Below are 16,320 nucleotides of genomic sequence, written 5' to 3' on the forward strand. Positions count from 1 at the left end.
AACAGCCACCAACCTAGGTGGGGTTGGCTGGGATTTCCCCTTGCTGAGAAAGACCAGAATCATCCCAGTTAACCCTAACAAATGTTTCTTAACTTCTGGATATATCTCCAACTACCATAAACGGAGCTTTTGTAAGGCCTTTGAGATAATCCTTTAATGTACATCCTTTAATGTAACTTCTTGACTTTCTCTCAAACACTCCTCTGCCTTTAGGTTTTCAAGTTTTAAATGGGCTAAGCCAGGTGAAACTTCACCACAGTGTGCACAAACAAGCGTAGAGATGGGTATACATTTATCATACTTGTAAATATAAACTAAATATGGTATATGTAACTGCAGAACCAAGTAGACCTGGCTATATAATTCATGCAAAAGTTGAAGGTTAGATCTGAAAAGGATCTGGTAAATTATCTCTAATCCAATCCTTTTTTATTCAGAAAAGGAAGTAAGGCCCCAAGAATGTAAATATCCAACGCCCAGAGCTAGTTCCCAACAGTCAGATTCTGAACCCAGAACTGCTACTCAGTGTTTCCACTGCACCGCATTCCTGCTCTTACCAGGAGTAATGGAGAAATACCCCCATAGGATCCGGTTGTACCAAAGCAGCCACTAGCACTGCTTTCAAGGCAAACCACCTGAGTATCCGCATTTTGCTTAAAGGTATACAGAGGTCTCAAGCAATAACTTTGCTTGCTGATAACACTCCCTTTACAACGAAAGAAAAAGACCGTGGTTCCCATAAATTACCTAATTTGTTCCTAGGCTCTGGGGATAGATTAAGCTCTTCATTTCTTTGATGTGCTCAAGATACCCAACTCAATCTCAGTTTGTAGATTAATAATAATGGAAAAACATCTAAACTCCCAGAGTTCGTGGAATAATTGTACGTCGCGCTATACCTGGTACAAACTCCCAACCATAAAAGGTGATGTTATTACAAATCACCGTAGTTAATATGTTATATGCTTGGCAAACATAGGATAGAATTCAATCTGCCTTCCAGGTCTTGGTTCTTAGAACAACACAGTTTAGGGCATCTGAAGATCACGGGGTGAGGAAGAAGCGAGGATGTACCTTGAAATCGAACGCGGCCAGGAACTACAAGCTAGGCGTCGCCCTGAGCTCAAGGTCACTCAGTGAATCAAGATCCCATGGGGACTTTTCGCCGTCACGGGGGCGACAGGGAGAGGGGCCCAGGAGACTGAGACGCTCCCACCGCCGCCTCCAAGCAAGCAAAGCGGCACCCCCTTTCCCAAGGGCGCTGAGGGCCGAGTCGACGCTACTTAGCCTGCCTCAGCCTTCCGCGAGGTCTAGTTAAGCGCCCCACTGAGGTCCGTGGACCAGAAGCGGAGCAATCGCAGCCAGAGCAGCAGGCCTCCACAGCAGGAGGCCTCCACACCGCCGCAGTGCGACCAAACTCGCAGAGAAGGGCCAACCTCCACCACCACCCGCGCAGCAGAGCTTCCGGCGCCCCTGGCATGACATAACAGATGCGCGAGCTATCCCCACATTTGATTGGTAGCTGCGGTCCGATGGGCGGTGCCGTGCGCGACGGTTTGAGCAGCGAGCGACGTCCTCCAGCGTCTCCAGTCCTCCCTAGCTCAACTATCTCCATGGTGACTGATACCCGGTTACCCAATTGGCGCTAAGCCAGGAGTTGCGCGTTCTATGCGCCGGAAGCGATCGTTCCTGAACCGGTGCGTGATGACAACGCCCGGCCGGGGCAGGCGCCCGCGAAGTTACACCATCCAGGGAAGTAGTCGGACAGCGGGGTGACAGGCCTCTGCTGGCCCCAGTGACATGGCGGTGTTTCATGACGAAGTGGAGATCGAGGACTTCCAATATGACGAGGACTCGGAGACCTATTTCTACCCGTGCCCGTGTGGAGATAACTTCTGTATCACCAAGGTAACTACGGAGTGCTACTGCGCGCCTCCCCGGAGCAGGCGCGTTTCCGCCCTGTGGTGTTCCTTCCGCCGTTCCGTAGCGGTGCGGCACCGAAATCCCTGCTCACCCTGTTTCTGAATCCCGCCGCACCTCCACCTGTTGACACTCGAGCTGTCAGTGGGCACCTGGTTCTGCCCTGTAGCAGGTACTAGGGATGGCGGGAGGCGTGGGTGGCTGGCGGGAGCGTCAGCCTCGTCTCAGTCATCCCGCCTTTGGGTCCCTCTTCCTGGGATACTAATTTGGAGGAAGGGATGCTTTTTCGTCTTCCCAGGGGTTTGAGCCCACTGAACCTTCCTGGGGATTGGAAGTGACACTTTAAGGGAAGACTGGGCCCTTTGGCCCTCACGTGCCTTGTGGGGAAGCAGGCCACAAAGGAGCTTGTCCACGGGGGTGGCGGGGATTTGGAGGAGATCGCAAAGGGAAAACTGTGCTGACCATACGGTGTTTGATTTTGTTATAGGAAGATCTGGAGAATGGGGAAGACGTGGCAACGTGTCCTAGCTGCTCTCTCATTATAAAAGTGATTTATGACAAAGTAAGGGGTTGAATTTACAACGGCGCGGGGAGGGAGGGTTTCGATGCAAGGATCTGGAGTGGTCTCTGTGATATATAAGCGAAGGAGAATACTTCCCAACAGTGTTAAATAAATGCTGTCTTTTAAAGTAATTTTGAAAACTATTAATAAACAGTCATATCGTAAATTGAAATTTAAAAAGTTTAAGCCACTTTAGCCTTGGAGAAAGGGCAATAAACAGCTCTATATCTAATGAAAATTGTTGTTACTTACTGAATGGAGGAAAAATAATTACAAAGGTTATTTAACTGATAGCCTTTAGTCCTCCTTTATTTAATAAGTAATTAAAATTATTCAGAGCTCCTAGATTTATTTTGAAGGGAACAATCATGTAGTTTTTCTCACCTGGCTTATACAGAGAACTCTGCATTAACTTGTTTAAGATGTAAGACAGTTGAAATTTTACAACTTCGTTTTAGTCTTTAGTTGTCCTATTGTTTTTCACCCAAAAATATTGACAATAGTAAACAAAATAAATGTTATTATTGCCCACCCCCTCCCCAACTTTTGTTCAGTACTTTGAATAGAGTCTTAAGTAAGAAGCTTAACATTCTTTTTTCTTTTTTGAGATAGAACTAACCTATAATAGAGCTTAACATTCTTAAGGATGGACTGTAAAATGAGTATGGGGAAGGAGGTAACAAGGCATTTAGCCTCATGGGAGAAACAGGCTATGATTTAGACGTTTACTGATTTATTCTTGTATTAAAATGTGTTCTGGACCAAAAAGAGAACAGGGTAAGGGAGATCAGGAGTGCTGGTATGAGAAGAGGTTGCAGTTTTAAATAGGGTGATCATGACAAGCTTATTGAGCAATGACTGAAAGAGGTGAGGAAGTGAGCCCTGTACATATGGGGGGTGAGAACAGTCTGGCAACATGAACTTCCATTGAAGAAGCCCTAAGGCAGGAATAGGCCTAGTTTGTTTTTTTGTTTGTTTGTTTGTTTGTTTTGAGGAACAGCAGGGCGGCCAGTGTGACCAGAGCAGAGCAATTGAGGGGACAGTAGTCACTAGTCCAAGATGAAATTTGTGGAATGGGGCAGATCACAGAGGTGTTTGTGGACCACTTTAAGGACTTTGGCTTTGGCTGTGAATGACATAGGGAACCATTGGGGTATTCTTGAACAAAGGAGAGCCATGATCCAACTTAATTTTAAAGGAGTGATTCTGGTTACCGTATTCAGAGTAGACTGAGAGAGCAAGAATAAAGGCAGGAAAACCAGATTGGAGCCAGTTAGACTAATCAAAGGAGGAGATCGGTGGCTTGGACCAGGCTGCATCAGTGGTGGTAGTAAGAACTGGTTGGATTCTGGATACATCTTAAAGGATAGGATTGTCTTACATATTGGCTATGGGATATGAGAAGAGTGGAGGAAGATTTCAGCATTTGTGGCCCTCATAACTGAAAGAATGGATCAACTGAGGGCTGGTGATGCAGGTATAGGGGCATGGGTTGGGCATACTATGTTCGAGATGCCTGTTTTTCATCTGAGTGGAGTAAGTGAGAAGGCATTTGGATATGGAAACCTGGAGTTCATGCAGAGAAAGATTGGCTGGTGCTGTAAATGGGGCGTTACCAGCATACAGATAGCACTTAGAGCCAGGAGATTGGATGAGATCACCAGGTCTGGGCATGCAGATGGACAAAAGAAAGGATGGAGCCTTGGGGCACTCCAACGTTAAAAGGTGACGGAGGGAAGCAAGGAACCAGCAAACTGGCTGGAAAGGAGGAACCACTAAGGGAGGAGGAAACCACCAGCGCCACATCCTGGAAGCCGGTGAGGAGAGGTGATGGAAGTGATCGGCCTTGTCAGACCCCACGGATGCAAATTCATCATTGCCTCCAACAGGGAGGTCATCTGCGATGGTGAAAAGAGCAGCTTCACTGGAGTGACAAAGACAGAACCTGAGTGGTAGAAAACTTGTTGAAGGGAATGAGAGAAGACTAGGAGGCAGCAAGCGGAGACATTTCTTTCTGAGAGTTTGCTGCAAAGGGCAGCAAAGACATGAGGCAGAAACTGGTGGTGATAGAGGACCAAGAGAGGGTTTGAGGTGGTAAACATTCAGCTACACGGAAGAATGTTGACACAGCAAATTAGATTGAACTAGGGCTGGGGTATTGCTCAGAGAATAGGAAGGAGTGAGAGACAAGCAGTTACAATTGGCCATGGAATTTAAACTAGGTAAACATTAAGGGGTAGTGAAAAGGTATAGGATGAATACAGTGGAAGTCCCAGAGTGGCTGGAATGAGGGATCCTTGCAGGTAAATGACAGCGACAGAGAGGAGTAGTGAAGATACAGTCTCATGACGTAAGGTTCAAAGTTGAGGGCTTTTAGTGAGGGAAGGAGAACAAGGGCAGAAGGAGCAACGAGCCCTTCCTCCAGTCTCTGTGGTACTGGGGCTCTGGGAGAACACAGCCACTTCTTGAAAAGGCTCCAGGGGAAACGGTGTCCTTAGGGGCCAGCCTCTTCTCAACTTCAGCGTCATGGACATCTGGCACTGAATAGTTCTTTGTTACAGAGCTATCCTCTGCACTGTAGAACATTTAGTAGCATCCTTGGCCTCTACTGACTGGAAGCTAGATGCCTCCTAGTTGCATCAACCCAAAATATATCCAGACGTTGCCAAATATTCCCTGGAGACAAAAGCAACATCTTCCCCCTCCCCACCTTGAGAACCACTGAGTTACAACAAGAAAGCACAGGGACATTTTAAAGAATAGGTTGACAATATGGAGCATTGTGTCAGTGATGGACCATAAATTCCAAAGAGCCCAGTGTGGGAGGGTTCCAGGTGCTGGGCAGGAGTGGGAGGATGATGGGGCAGAACCCAGGCTCCATCAGACTGCAGGAGACGAGGGGTAACCTAGGAGGCAGAGATTCCCGTAGTAGCTGACATAAACCAGGAGAAGTAATCAGAGATCAGGTATTTACAAAGTAGCTAACATTATATATTGTCATTGTTGGGAAACACGGAATAGACTGTCCTTTTTAGTTGGAAGAAATAATTACTTTGGAGTGGTTAGGAATTTGAAGTGGAGAAGTTTTAATGTAAATGGTAATAGAGAAACTGAAAAGGTATGACATGTCTGTAGAAATGTGAATTTTGAGATGTGGATGCTTTGTAGTGAAGATGGGCATGTTTGTAAGATAAGGTGCTTTACATTAAATATGAATTCAGGACTAAAACTGATACATTTTTAAGTTTATGGTTGCAGTGCTGACATTGACTCTGAACAAGGATGAAGGATGCACAAGGATAGCAGTAGAAAAATTAAATTAAGAGCTGGATTGGTTCTGGAACAAAATGAAATTTAATTTTGATGCATCTGTGACACACACTCAGTGATTAATATAATTTTTTGTTCTACCATAGGATCAGTTTATGTGTGGAGAAACAGTTACAGCCCCTTCCAGCAGCAAAGAATTAGTTAAATGCTGAAGAAGACTCAGGGATCCTAATCCTGAACATTCGGGAAAGCATTGGCGTCTTCCTGGGGACAACCATTCTGTAGTTCGGCGCTCTGGTAGAGTGTGGCTCCTCCTGTCAGCCTCCCGGCTCATCCCACTCACCAAAGCAAGTCCAGGACTGGCTCCCCTGTGCTGTGTGCTTAGAACTTTGTTCGCAAGTGTTCTTGATTTTCCATCTGAGTAAACAGGAAGGTAATTCTAAGTCAGTGCTTTCTTTCTCTCAGTTTTGTTATTTTTATTTCTTATACCAATTACTTCATCATCTGATAACAGCACCATCTACCTCGAAGTCATTAGATTCCTTCATAAAAAAAGGGATTTTGTTTTTGAATTGGTTATTAAGATTATTAAAATTAGCCCTTTCTTTGACATCTGACATCAGTTTTGCCATTCTGCACTTAATGTTCATGCCTTGGCAGTACTGTACTTGCAGGTCCCGCACCACACTGGTCTTTCCAGCGCTGCTGGTATCAGAAGGTTCATGTCCTGTTAAACGTGCCATTTCCATTGTACTTCCTTTGAGTTCTGGCCATATGATGTTAAAGAGAAAATATACTGAGCTCACAATTTTTCCAGAGCTAAAAACTAGTAAGTACGAAAGAAAAACCAAAAGTAAAAATGGTGAGGGAATACAGAGTTTCCTGATCAATATTCTACATGTTCTGTGAAAATAGGAGCAAGATAGAAAGGAAAATAGCCAAAGGAATTGAAATTGCTAACAGAATGGCAGGAGAAAAATATGCCAACCAAGGAAAGTAAATGCTTGAGTGGTTTAGCCAGATCAGAGCAAGTATTTCTGTGTCTGCGTCTTGTCTATTTATTTTCAGATGAGGCTAATGAAATCGCATCCCAGGTAGGGGTTAGTGTCACAGCATCACAACTGATAAAGTCACATCCTGGGTGGGGGTTAGTGCCACAGCATCACAGCTGATGAAGTCGCATCCTGGGTGGGCATTAGTGCCACAGCTTCATGGCTGGCAGTGAGACTTTCAGCATTACCACGAAAAGAAGCCACTTCTCTTAAAAGGTAAAGTGTCTGTAACAACTCATATTTGCTGAGGATGAACTTGAAAATGAGATGCCTAAAAATAGATGCCCCTGAGGACACCTCTGATAAGCCTCTATAAGCTGCAACCTAACCAAATATTCACTCTTACAGAAAAATGTTGCCCTGGAGAAAAGGAAATATGCAAAGTCAGGCTATCGTCTCTGCTGCAGTGGGGAGAATAGCAAGAAATTACAGTCACTCACATGGAAACTCAGCAATTCCTTTTATATACTCAATTTTTTTGTGTATATATAAAATTGAAAAGACTCATTGTTGTCTGGTAGGTTTTTTTGGAATGACTCCTGCAATTAGAAAAAAAGCTTGCCAGAATGGGAACTGAGTGAATTCTCACTGGGAGAGAAAATTGAAATGAAAGGCCTTTTTTTTTTTACCTGGCAGCAACATGGCTGTGCAGCCATTAGGCTGAAACATAATAAATCAGAATGCCACAGGTGCTTGGTGCATTATGTAAAACTATATGGAAAATTCTTTATGTAATGAGAAGTCTCTGCTGTCTGGAACACTGATGTCCCAAAGTGATCTGATCCACAGTTGCTTTGGAACCAGTGACAGCTCGGATGAACGTGTCAGGGTATGTGCCCCTGGAGGAGACAAGCTGCAGAGAGATGAACTGTTCCATTCTCAGATTTGATGGTTTTGTAGAAGATGAACTGTTCCATACTCAGGTTTGATGGTTTTGTAAATACCAGTAAATTAGCTCTCTCTGCTGATGATAAATTTCAAGCAAGAACAGACACCCTTGAGACATAGGTCTACTATAGGCTAGAAGAGCTTATAGTATAGAAAGCTGCCTGCATCCAGACATCCCAAGAGAACAGAAGTATAAGTGGCATCAGCTGTTATGACTGTGCCACAGTGGGAATGACTTTCCGTAGCCACTGGGCCCCTAAATTTGTTAACTACAAAGAACACATCAGGATTTAATCCTATATAAAGCAAAGAGTAAAACCAGGGTCTTCCAGTTGCGTTGGTATTTGTGCCTTGAGCTTAACGTGTCAGAGTGCCTCTGAGAACTAGTTTGTAATCCAGGCTCTTCTGTCTCTTCCTAACTTTGAAATCTCTGGCAAAGCCAGTGGATTCCTTATTTTAGGAGACTGGGTCAGGTGATTTCTAAACTGTCAGTACTATGCTTCAAGGTTTTATAGCTTGCAGGGGCTGGTAATTGAAACCTTCATAAACTGAAGGCTATCTAATCATGAATTAAGACTCGTTCAGTAATTTTGATGCCGGGTTCTTATTTGCTGAGTCAAAGAATGAACTTATCAATCACAAAAAAAAAGGTAGAGCAAATGAGAGGCTTTTATTTAGCAATAAAGCGAGAAGACAGAGCTCCTGCCTCATGCCAGGAGGGGACAAAAGAGTCCTGGGGTGGTGCATTGTCTAGGGGTTTTATAGGCAGTTGAGAGACAAAGGGCTAGAAATGCACACCTGCTAAGTGGTCCCAAAATGTTTATCTTTGAAGTGACATTAAGTTTCTTACTGGTCTTCCTGGTTATTTACAAGAAATTTACTGTTTATTTCCTCCCAGGATAGCAGCTTCCTGGGCTGGGAGCATTATCACTCAAGACTGCCTGCTTTGCTCCCAACGTGGGCTGAGTTATTGTCTGTTTGTTAAAGAGTATGTTAAGAAACTTACTTTTTAACAACTAACTGGGTTTTAAAATGCAATCTTATTTTCAAGATGGAATCCTTCCTGTTTTTACTACTTGTTTTGGGCTTGCTTATTAAATTGCCCAGGTTGTAAATCACTTGATTACGGCTGGAGGAAGAAAAGCAGCACCTGGGTGAAGTCAGAAACATAAGCTGGGACCCCCAGCAGGCCAGAGCAAATCCCACAATGGATTATCTTGCTTTGTTTTTCCCGGAGGCCCTCAGCCTACTCTGTCTAAGCCCATGATACCTGTCTCAATTTGATGTCACTACACTTATAAGTTTGAAGATTATAAAGTCAACTGTTTAAAGAATTCTGCCTGTACTTTAATGTGCACATTCAGAGGCACTTTTTGGGAGGAAAGCAACCAATGTTTTTGATAAGTGTACATGTTAGTTTATTACCAGAATAAATTATATTGGCATGCTAAATAAAAGTCATAATTCAAATCCATTTGTTTTCATGGAGCATTTCTTCTCTTAAAACCCAATATTTTATGTTAAAAAAGGTTTTGGTGTGATTTTATATGAGGTAGAAATCTCTAACCTGCTTTGGGACATTGTAAGGTTTCTGGTATAGACAGTTTTTAGGAAATAAATTGCCACTGTTTATACAGTTTGGCCACATGAGTTTGGGTTCTGGGTTTTCGTTGAAATTGAATTTTGTTGTTGACTTGAAAAAAAAAATAGCTTTGAACCAAGTATCAATAAAGCAAAGGTAGTTAACTTTCCTAGGTGAGTAATTCATTTATTTCTGGAAAAGAAGGTTGATATTTAATTTAAGGCCATGACTGATTTTTGCAGTGGTTTAAGAGTCCAACTCTGGTCAGGACACAGTTTGAATCTGTTACTCCACTCTGATCTTGGGTAAGTTATTTAATCTTTTTGTAACTCTTCCTGATCTGAAATAGAAGCTATAATAGTGCGTCTAGCCTAAGGTTGCTCCGCGGATTCACTTAGTAAACAAGCATTTGTGGAGTGCCTGCCACAAGCTAGGCACCAGGTGAAGAAGACAAGTAGGGTTTCTGCCATCATGGATCTACATGCACCTGGAAGAGGAAATAAACAGGATTGCAGACTGGGGCGGTAAGTGGCAGAAGGAAACAGCAGGCGATGGGATGGAGGAACTGCAGCAGGTGCCTTTATGAAAGGAGTCATCCTGGGTCTGGCACTGTTTCTCAGACCTCAAGGATGAGAATGTACTGGCTTTGTGAAAATGGTTAAGTGAGCTAAAGGCTATAAAACAGCACAATGTCTGTCATAAGGGGCAAAAAGTTATGTTAATTCCAAAAGGAATTCAACATTATTTTCAGCATTGGCAGCATTCTTAGAATAAATATGAGAAGCACAAAGTCTTGGACACCCTTGCCTCTGAGAATCGGGGTGGGGTGGGGTAGTTAACAGGCTTCATGGTGATTCTGATGGGGTGAAGTCAGAACCACAGTCTACACATGGTGTTCAAGCCCGGCAGCACATTGGAACCACCTGCAGAGCTTTTAAGCTCTGATGCCTGAGAGAGGCTGGTCTAATTGGTCTGGGCACCACTTAGACATCAGGATTTTTAAAGTCTCCCTGGTGATTCTAATGTGTAGCCATAGCTTAGAACTTCTGGACTGAAAAACAAAATTCATACTTAGATAATAAAGAAGATCCAATTTTTTTAGTGGTCACACCTGTTTTGTAATGTGGGTGAGGTAGTGTGGCTCAGTTGGTCACCTTGTATTCAGACTTGCAATCATCCAATTACTGGAGAGTTCAGCCTCAGGGCTGCACCCCGTTTAAGCAGATAATCCCATTTTTCCAGCACACACTGGCTGCTAGTTACACACCTTACACAAGTGACAGCTGCTGCAAGTGTAAGTAATTAGGATTATTTTTAACTATTTAAGGATGTCTGCCATTCCCTACTTCTACAAAGCAAATTGCTCTTGGGAAACCATTTTGCAAATCATTCCTTGTTAAGGGTTTTAAACAAAGGACATGAGAAAAACAGTTACAAATAATATCCCTTAGCTCGCAAAACACTTAAAATGGAGGGATATCCAAGGAAGGCCGTCACCTCGGTCCTGGGAAATGACTATTTCTTGGGGGAAGGGGTTCAATATGAAGTTGAAAGGCCCCCACCCATAAGATGGCGAACCTCCTGCTTCTCTTCCGGGTCCTCGGTTCCCGCCGGCGCCATCTAAACCCCAATCACCCCTCGCCCCCCTAATCCCAGCACCTAGCCAATAGCCACCAGCCCCGTAGAAGTAACAACACAATCACCCCATGCCCCTTCCTATATAACCCAGCACCTTTCCCTAATAAAGCAGAATTCTCCGGTGAATTGCTGCTGTGTGTCACTCCTTTCCTTTCACTGATGCCAAAACCCAGGAGACGGGACACCCCAACTGGGCCCCGTCTTCCCCCGACACCAGCAGCAGCGTGCCCTCGTCCTCTTTTTCCGGCGCTGGCTCCTCACACTCACCACTCCTCTCTGGCCTTTGGGTAGGTTTTCCCCTGGAGCGGGCCGCTCTTCCCCGAGCTATCGCAGCGCCATTGACCGCGATCGTCCGGCAGGGCCCTGACGCTCGGGGACGAGGAGGGAACTCTCCCCGCCTCAGGCCTTCACGGCTGCGGCGGATTCTCAGGCCCCTCCTCCAACAGCCATAAACGAGGTGACTCCTTTGCGGATGAGAACGCTCCCTTTCCCCCCCCCACTTCCATTCCTTCCACCGAAAATTCCTAGTACTAGGTTCCTCGTGACTCCGGCACTCTGCCTTCTTAGAGAAGTCCGGGTGACGACCCACACTTCCTAAGAAACCGACTCGTATACGAGTTTACGCAGACCACCAAGGACCATCGGGGACGCCCTTTGTCTCCTTGCGGTCTGCTCCCAGTCCGAGGATCTCCGTTCGTCTTCCCCTGTTTGTCTCCTTCTCTGTCCTTTAGCCATGGGAGCCTCCTCATCCCTCCCTGGAAGCTCACCTCTTGAATGCCTGCTCAAGTATCTAGCCACCCTCTCCCTGACGCCTGATATAAAACCAAAACTTCTCCGTAAATACTGCTCCCAAGATTGGCCGACATACCCCCTAGACAATAACAACCAATGGCCCGCAGGGGGAACTCTTGATCCTAACATCACTCGCGATCTCTTTAACTACTGCCAGCACCTGAAAAAATGGAAGGAGATTCCCTATATCGAGGCTTTCCGCCTCCTCCTCCTGCCTCCCTTGCTGCCGCCGCCTCCTCCTCCCCCCGCCTCCCCCCAAGTTCTCCTAGCCTGCAAGCCGTCTCTCCCCCGCAGAAGCCTCCCGCCCACCCCCTTCCCCCTCCTCTCCTACAACAGACCCTCCCCCTTCCTCCACCACCATCTCCTCCCCCACCTCACCCCCCTTGCAGTTCAAGCCTGAGCCTTTCAGCCCCCCTCTAACTAAGTCCCATGAGCCTCCTCCATCTTTGTCCCCATCACCTGTTTCTTCCCCACAGACTGAGCCAGAACCCTTCAGTCCCCCACCGCCATGGGTCTCTGCTCTCGAGATATCTTCACCTGCTGCTTAATAGCAGGTCTGAAAAAGGCAGCTCGTAAAGTAGTCAATTTTCAAAATCTCCAAGACATAATTCAAAGGAGTGAGGAGACTCCCTCCGAGTTCTTAGACAGACTCACTCAAGCCCCATTACAGGACACCAGCCTGGACCCAGAAACGCCTGACGGGAGACATGTCCTTATGACATACTTCCTAGCTCAAAGCTACCCCAACATTAAAGCTAAACTCAAAAAGTTAGAACAGGGCCCCGCTACCCACAGACTGAGATCCTAGCAGTGGCCTTTAAAGTCTTCCATAACCGGGAGGAGGAGAAAGAACGCCGTAAACAAAAGGCTGATCAGGCCAATTTCCAAATGTTGGCCCAGCTGATAAAACCACAACCTGGGCGCCCCTCTACAAACAAGCCCCCCCAGGAGCTTGTTTCAAGTGTGGACAAGAAGGACATTGGTCAAGGGCGTGCCCCTCCCCGAGATCTCCTACCACCCCATGCCCCAGATGCCACAAAAAGGGCCACTGGGGGTCTGATTGCCCAGCCACCCAAAGGGGAGGCTGGACGAACAACCCCCATCCTAAGCCCGCCGTAGTGGGGCTGGTAGAAGAAGATTGACGGGGCCTGGGGGCTTCTCGCCCGACCATTTCCATCACCAAACAGGAGCCCAGGGTTACTTTAATAGTAGACGGTCACCCCATCTCCTTCCTCCTAGACACAGGAGCCACCTTCTCAGTCTTGTGAGAATACCGGGGCCCTACCACGCCTGCCATTACTCCTATAGTCGGGGTAGGAGGTAAACAGATTTTCCCATTAAAACCCCCCCCTTTTATGCACAATCCAAGACAATCCCATACCTTTCTCCCACTCCTTCCTGGTTATGCCCCAGTGTCCCATCCTCTTACTAGGACGGGACATCCTCTCTCTCCTCCATGTTTCCATAACTGTATCCACTCCCACAGCCCCCAGTACTCCCTTTCTGATGGCCCTCATAGCCGACGACCCCCCTCTACCCAATGAAAGCTCCAGTTCCGCCCTCATACACCCTGTAAATCCCAAGGTTTGGGACATTACAAGCCCCTCCGTGGCTCTATGTCCTCCTGCCACTATCAAATTACGTGACCCCTCTCAGTATATCTGTCAGGCGCAACACCCCCTAACCACTTCAGCCCTCATAGGCCTCCAACCCATCATTCAAAATCTTTTAAACAAAAATTACCTCAGACCCACTCACTCCCTGTTTACTACCCCCATATTAGCTGTTAAAAAAACCAATAGATCTTTCCGCCTCATCCAAGACCTTCGCCTTATCAACATGGCCATCGTCCCTATCCATCCCTTAGTCCCAAATCCATACACCCTTTTATTGCAGATCCCTGCCTCAGCCTCCCACTTCTCAGTCCTAGATCTCAAGGATGCATTTTTTCTATCCCTCTGGACCCCTCCTCCCAAGATTTTTTACAGAAAACGGCTCCTCTCTGACCTGCCCATTCCCAAAACCAAGACAGAAATCCTTTCCTTTCTAGGCCTGGCTGGGTATTTTAGAGCGTGGATCCCTAACTTCTCCCTGTTGGCAAGACCCCTATACGACCTCAGCAAGGGCCCCCCTGAAGAACCATTATCCTCCTCACCCCGACACTCCTTCATTAAGCTCCGTCGAGCCCTTGTGGAAGCCCCAGCTCTCCATCTTCCTGATTTGTTGAAGCCCTTCTCATTATACATTCATGAGAGGTCCAGTCAAGCTCTAGGAGTCCTAGGCCAACATTATGGCCCACCCTTTGCCCCAGTAGCTTATCTTTCCAAGCAATTAGACCCCACAGTTCGGGGATGGGCCCCCTGCCTACGGGCATTAGCCGCTGGATAGCTCTTGCAGAAGGAAGCTCATAAACTGACATTCGGGGTGCCCCTTACCATTCTGTCCCCACATCACCTAAAGGATCTCTTAACCTACAAAAGTTTACAGACTCTCCCTCCCTCCATACTCCTGACCTTACTGTCCTCTTTCCTCCAAAATCCCGTTCACCCCCTTTGCCATCCATACCCGAATCATGACTTTTTCCTCCTTTATTGCTCCCTCGCTCTCTCGCTTTTTTCCCTCATTCCTATTGTCTTCCCCGCCACCCCAGCCTCCTTTGTGTGGCGATTCAAAGTCAGACAGACTTACACACAGCATCAAACAAAAATTACTACCCTCATTGCCGCATCAGACTGCCCTCTGAAAGGCTGCTCCGAGCCTTTATACCTCCACTTTACTCCCTCCACCGAAGTGTTCACTAGCAGCTGCCTTTATTCTCCCTACCTCTGCTTCCTCTATGGCCAAAGACAAGCCTGTTGCAGGCGATGGCCAGACACCTACGGGGATGTCCCTACTGGTCTTGCGCCATTCACTACATGGGTAACTCCCGTACCCACAGTATTACTCCTCCAACCCATTCTCTTCAATACTAACAAACCCCTTCCTCACCTGGCTGTGGCCCATTGCAGGCCCTATAATAATCATTCTTCTCGCCTGTCTCTTCTTGCCTTGTATAGTAAAGTTTATCAAATCCCAAGTCGGTAAAATCTCTAATCAAACTTTCAACCAGCTTTTACTCAGGAACTACCAGCTTTTAGCCACAGAAGATCCCTCACCCTCACGTGACCTCCTCACCACACGCTGAGATGGACCCCTCTCTCCGCTGGAAACTGTTCCTGGAAACAATGGCCGCAGACACCTGGCTTCTGGCACCTGTATCCTCTTGGCACCATTAGGATCAATAAGTCCTCAACCTATGGTTACAGGGAACCTTCATTGATTTCCAACCTGAAGAAGTCCACATCTACTCGTCCTTACTGTGGGGAGTCCTATCAACCCTTTCCTCCCAGTCCTCAAGCCCTCACTCCCTTCTCTGCCCCCGTTCAGCAGGAAGCAGTCAGAGAGAAAGCAACGTCCACAACCCCATAGAGGAGAAAGGGGGGAATGAAGGGCCCCCACCCATAAGATGGCGAACCTCCTGCTTCTCTTCTGGGTCCTCGGTTCCCACCGGCGCCATCTGAACCCCAATCACCCCTCTTCCCCCTAATCCCAGCACCTAGCCAATAGCCACCAGCCCCGTAGAAGTAACACCACAATCACCCCATGCCCCTTCCTATATAACCCCGCACCTTTCCCTAATAAAGCAGAATTCTCCAGTGAATTTCTGCTGTGTGTCGCTCCTTTCCTTTCAGAAGTGGCTCCCAAATAGAGGTAAATGTCTATTTAAAAGGTATGGGACATGCCAATAAGTGGCATGGAACCACAGGCATCCCTTCAGTGGGTCAGCCCTTGGAACTGAGGCAAGCTGTGCCATTTGAGACCTGACCATGGTAGCAGGACCCCATCACTAGGCAAATAATTGGAGCCAGATTTCATTCACAGAGGAGAACTGAGCTCTTGGATGTTGTACCTTTGGACAAAGGTTAATGCCAAGATTGAGAGTGCATGTAAGGGGGGTTGCCCTCAGGCAAGTTCACACTGGAGTCAGTGAGACCAATTAACAATGGAAGTTAGGGGCAAAAGGGATTACACCCAGCTTTATTTTCATGGTAGCAGGTCAGGTGCTGGAATCATGTCTGTCTTGGGCAGTCTGCGTGCACAAGCCCTTCTCCATCTCTGCTTCCAGGCAGAACACTGGGCAGGGCTCTATAGTATCACGGACAGTAATGGCTCATTGCCAACAGGTGTGGAAGCAGTAGCCCAGCAGGAGGCCAATTACATCATCAAGTAAATTAGGCTCAGGTGAGGATCCTGGCCATAGGAACTTCCATTTTCCCTACATTGGGGAAGAAGGTGAAATAAATCCTTAATGGGCACCACCTGTGTTTTAGGCTCTGTCTATGTAAACTGGTCACCCAATCACAATCCCAAATGGTAGAACTTGAAATACTACTGTAACTACTAAGTATCTCTGTAAAACCAATTGGCCATAATAACAACCTGAACCAGCCTGATGAGGGATTTGGATCATTTAATGAGAGTAAATAAAATAATACATGTAAAGTAGTTAGCAGAGTGTTTGCACCTGGTCAAGGGCTCAATAATCTTACATATTTCTTGCTCTATCAGAAATAACT

At 46.5% G+C, this 16,320-nt stretch overlaps 2 protein-coding genes across 3 annotated transcripts in view; one reads left to right on the plus strand and one right to left on the minus strand.

The window, feature by feature from the left end:
- Nucleotides 1-1,470, minus strand: part of OXNAD1 (oxidoreductase NAD binding domain containing 1) — a 32,277-nt gene extending 30,807 nt beyond the window's left edge. For both annotated transcript variants that reach the window (XM_036901023.2, XM_036901022.2), the window contains exon 1: nt 1,075-1,470. The gene's annotated coding sequence lies outside the window, so the exon portion shown is untranslated. The remainder of the gene's footprint in view (nt 1-1,074) is intronic.
- A 225-nt stretch (nt 1,471-1,695) lies between these two features.
- On the plus strand, nt 1,696-6,205 carry DPH3 (diphthamide biosynthesis 3). The gene is made up of 3 exons (XM_036901024.2): nt 1,696-1,908; nt 2,408-2,482; nt 5,899-6,205. Exons 1-3 carry the CDS (start codon nt 1,801-1,803, stop codon nt 5,962-5,964), a joined length of 249 nt encoding a protein of 82 aa, XP_036756919.2. The 5' UTR covers nt 1,696-1,800; the 3' UTR covers nt 5,965-6,205.
- The last annotated feature ends 10,115 nt before the right edge of the window (nt 6,206-16,320 follow it).

This window comes from Manis pentadactyla, chromosome 14, assembly GCF_030020395.1.
Source record: "Manis pentadactyla isolate mManPen7 chromosome 14, mManPen7.hap1, whole genome shotgun sequence".
NCBI lineage: Eukaryota > Metazoa > Chordata > Mammalia > Pholidota > Manidae > Manis > Manis pentadactyla.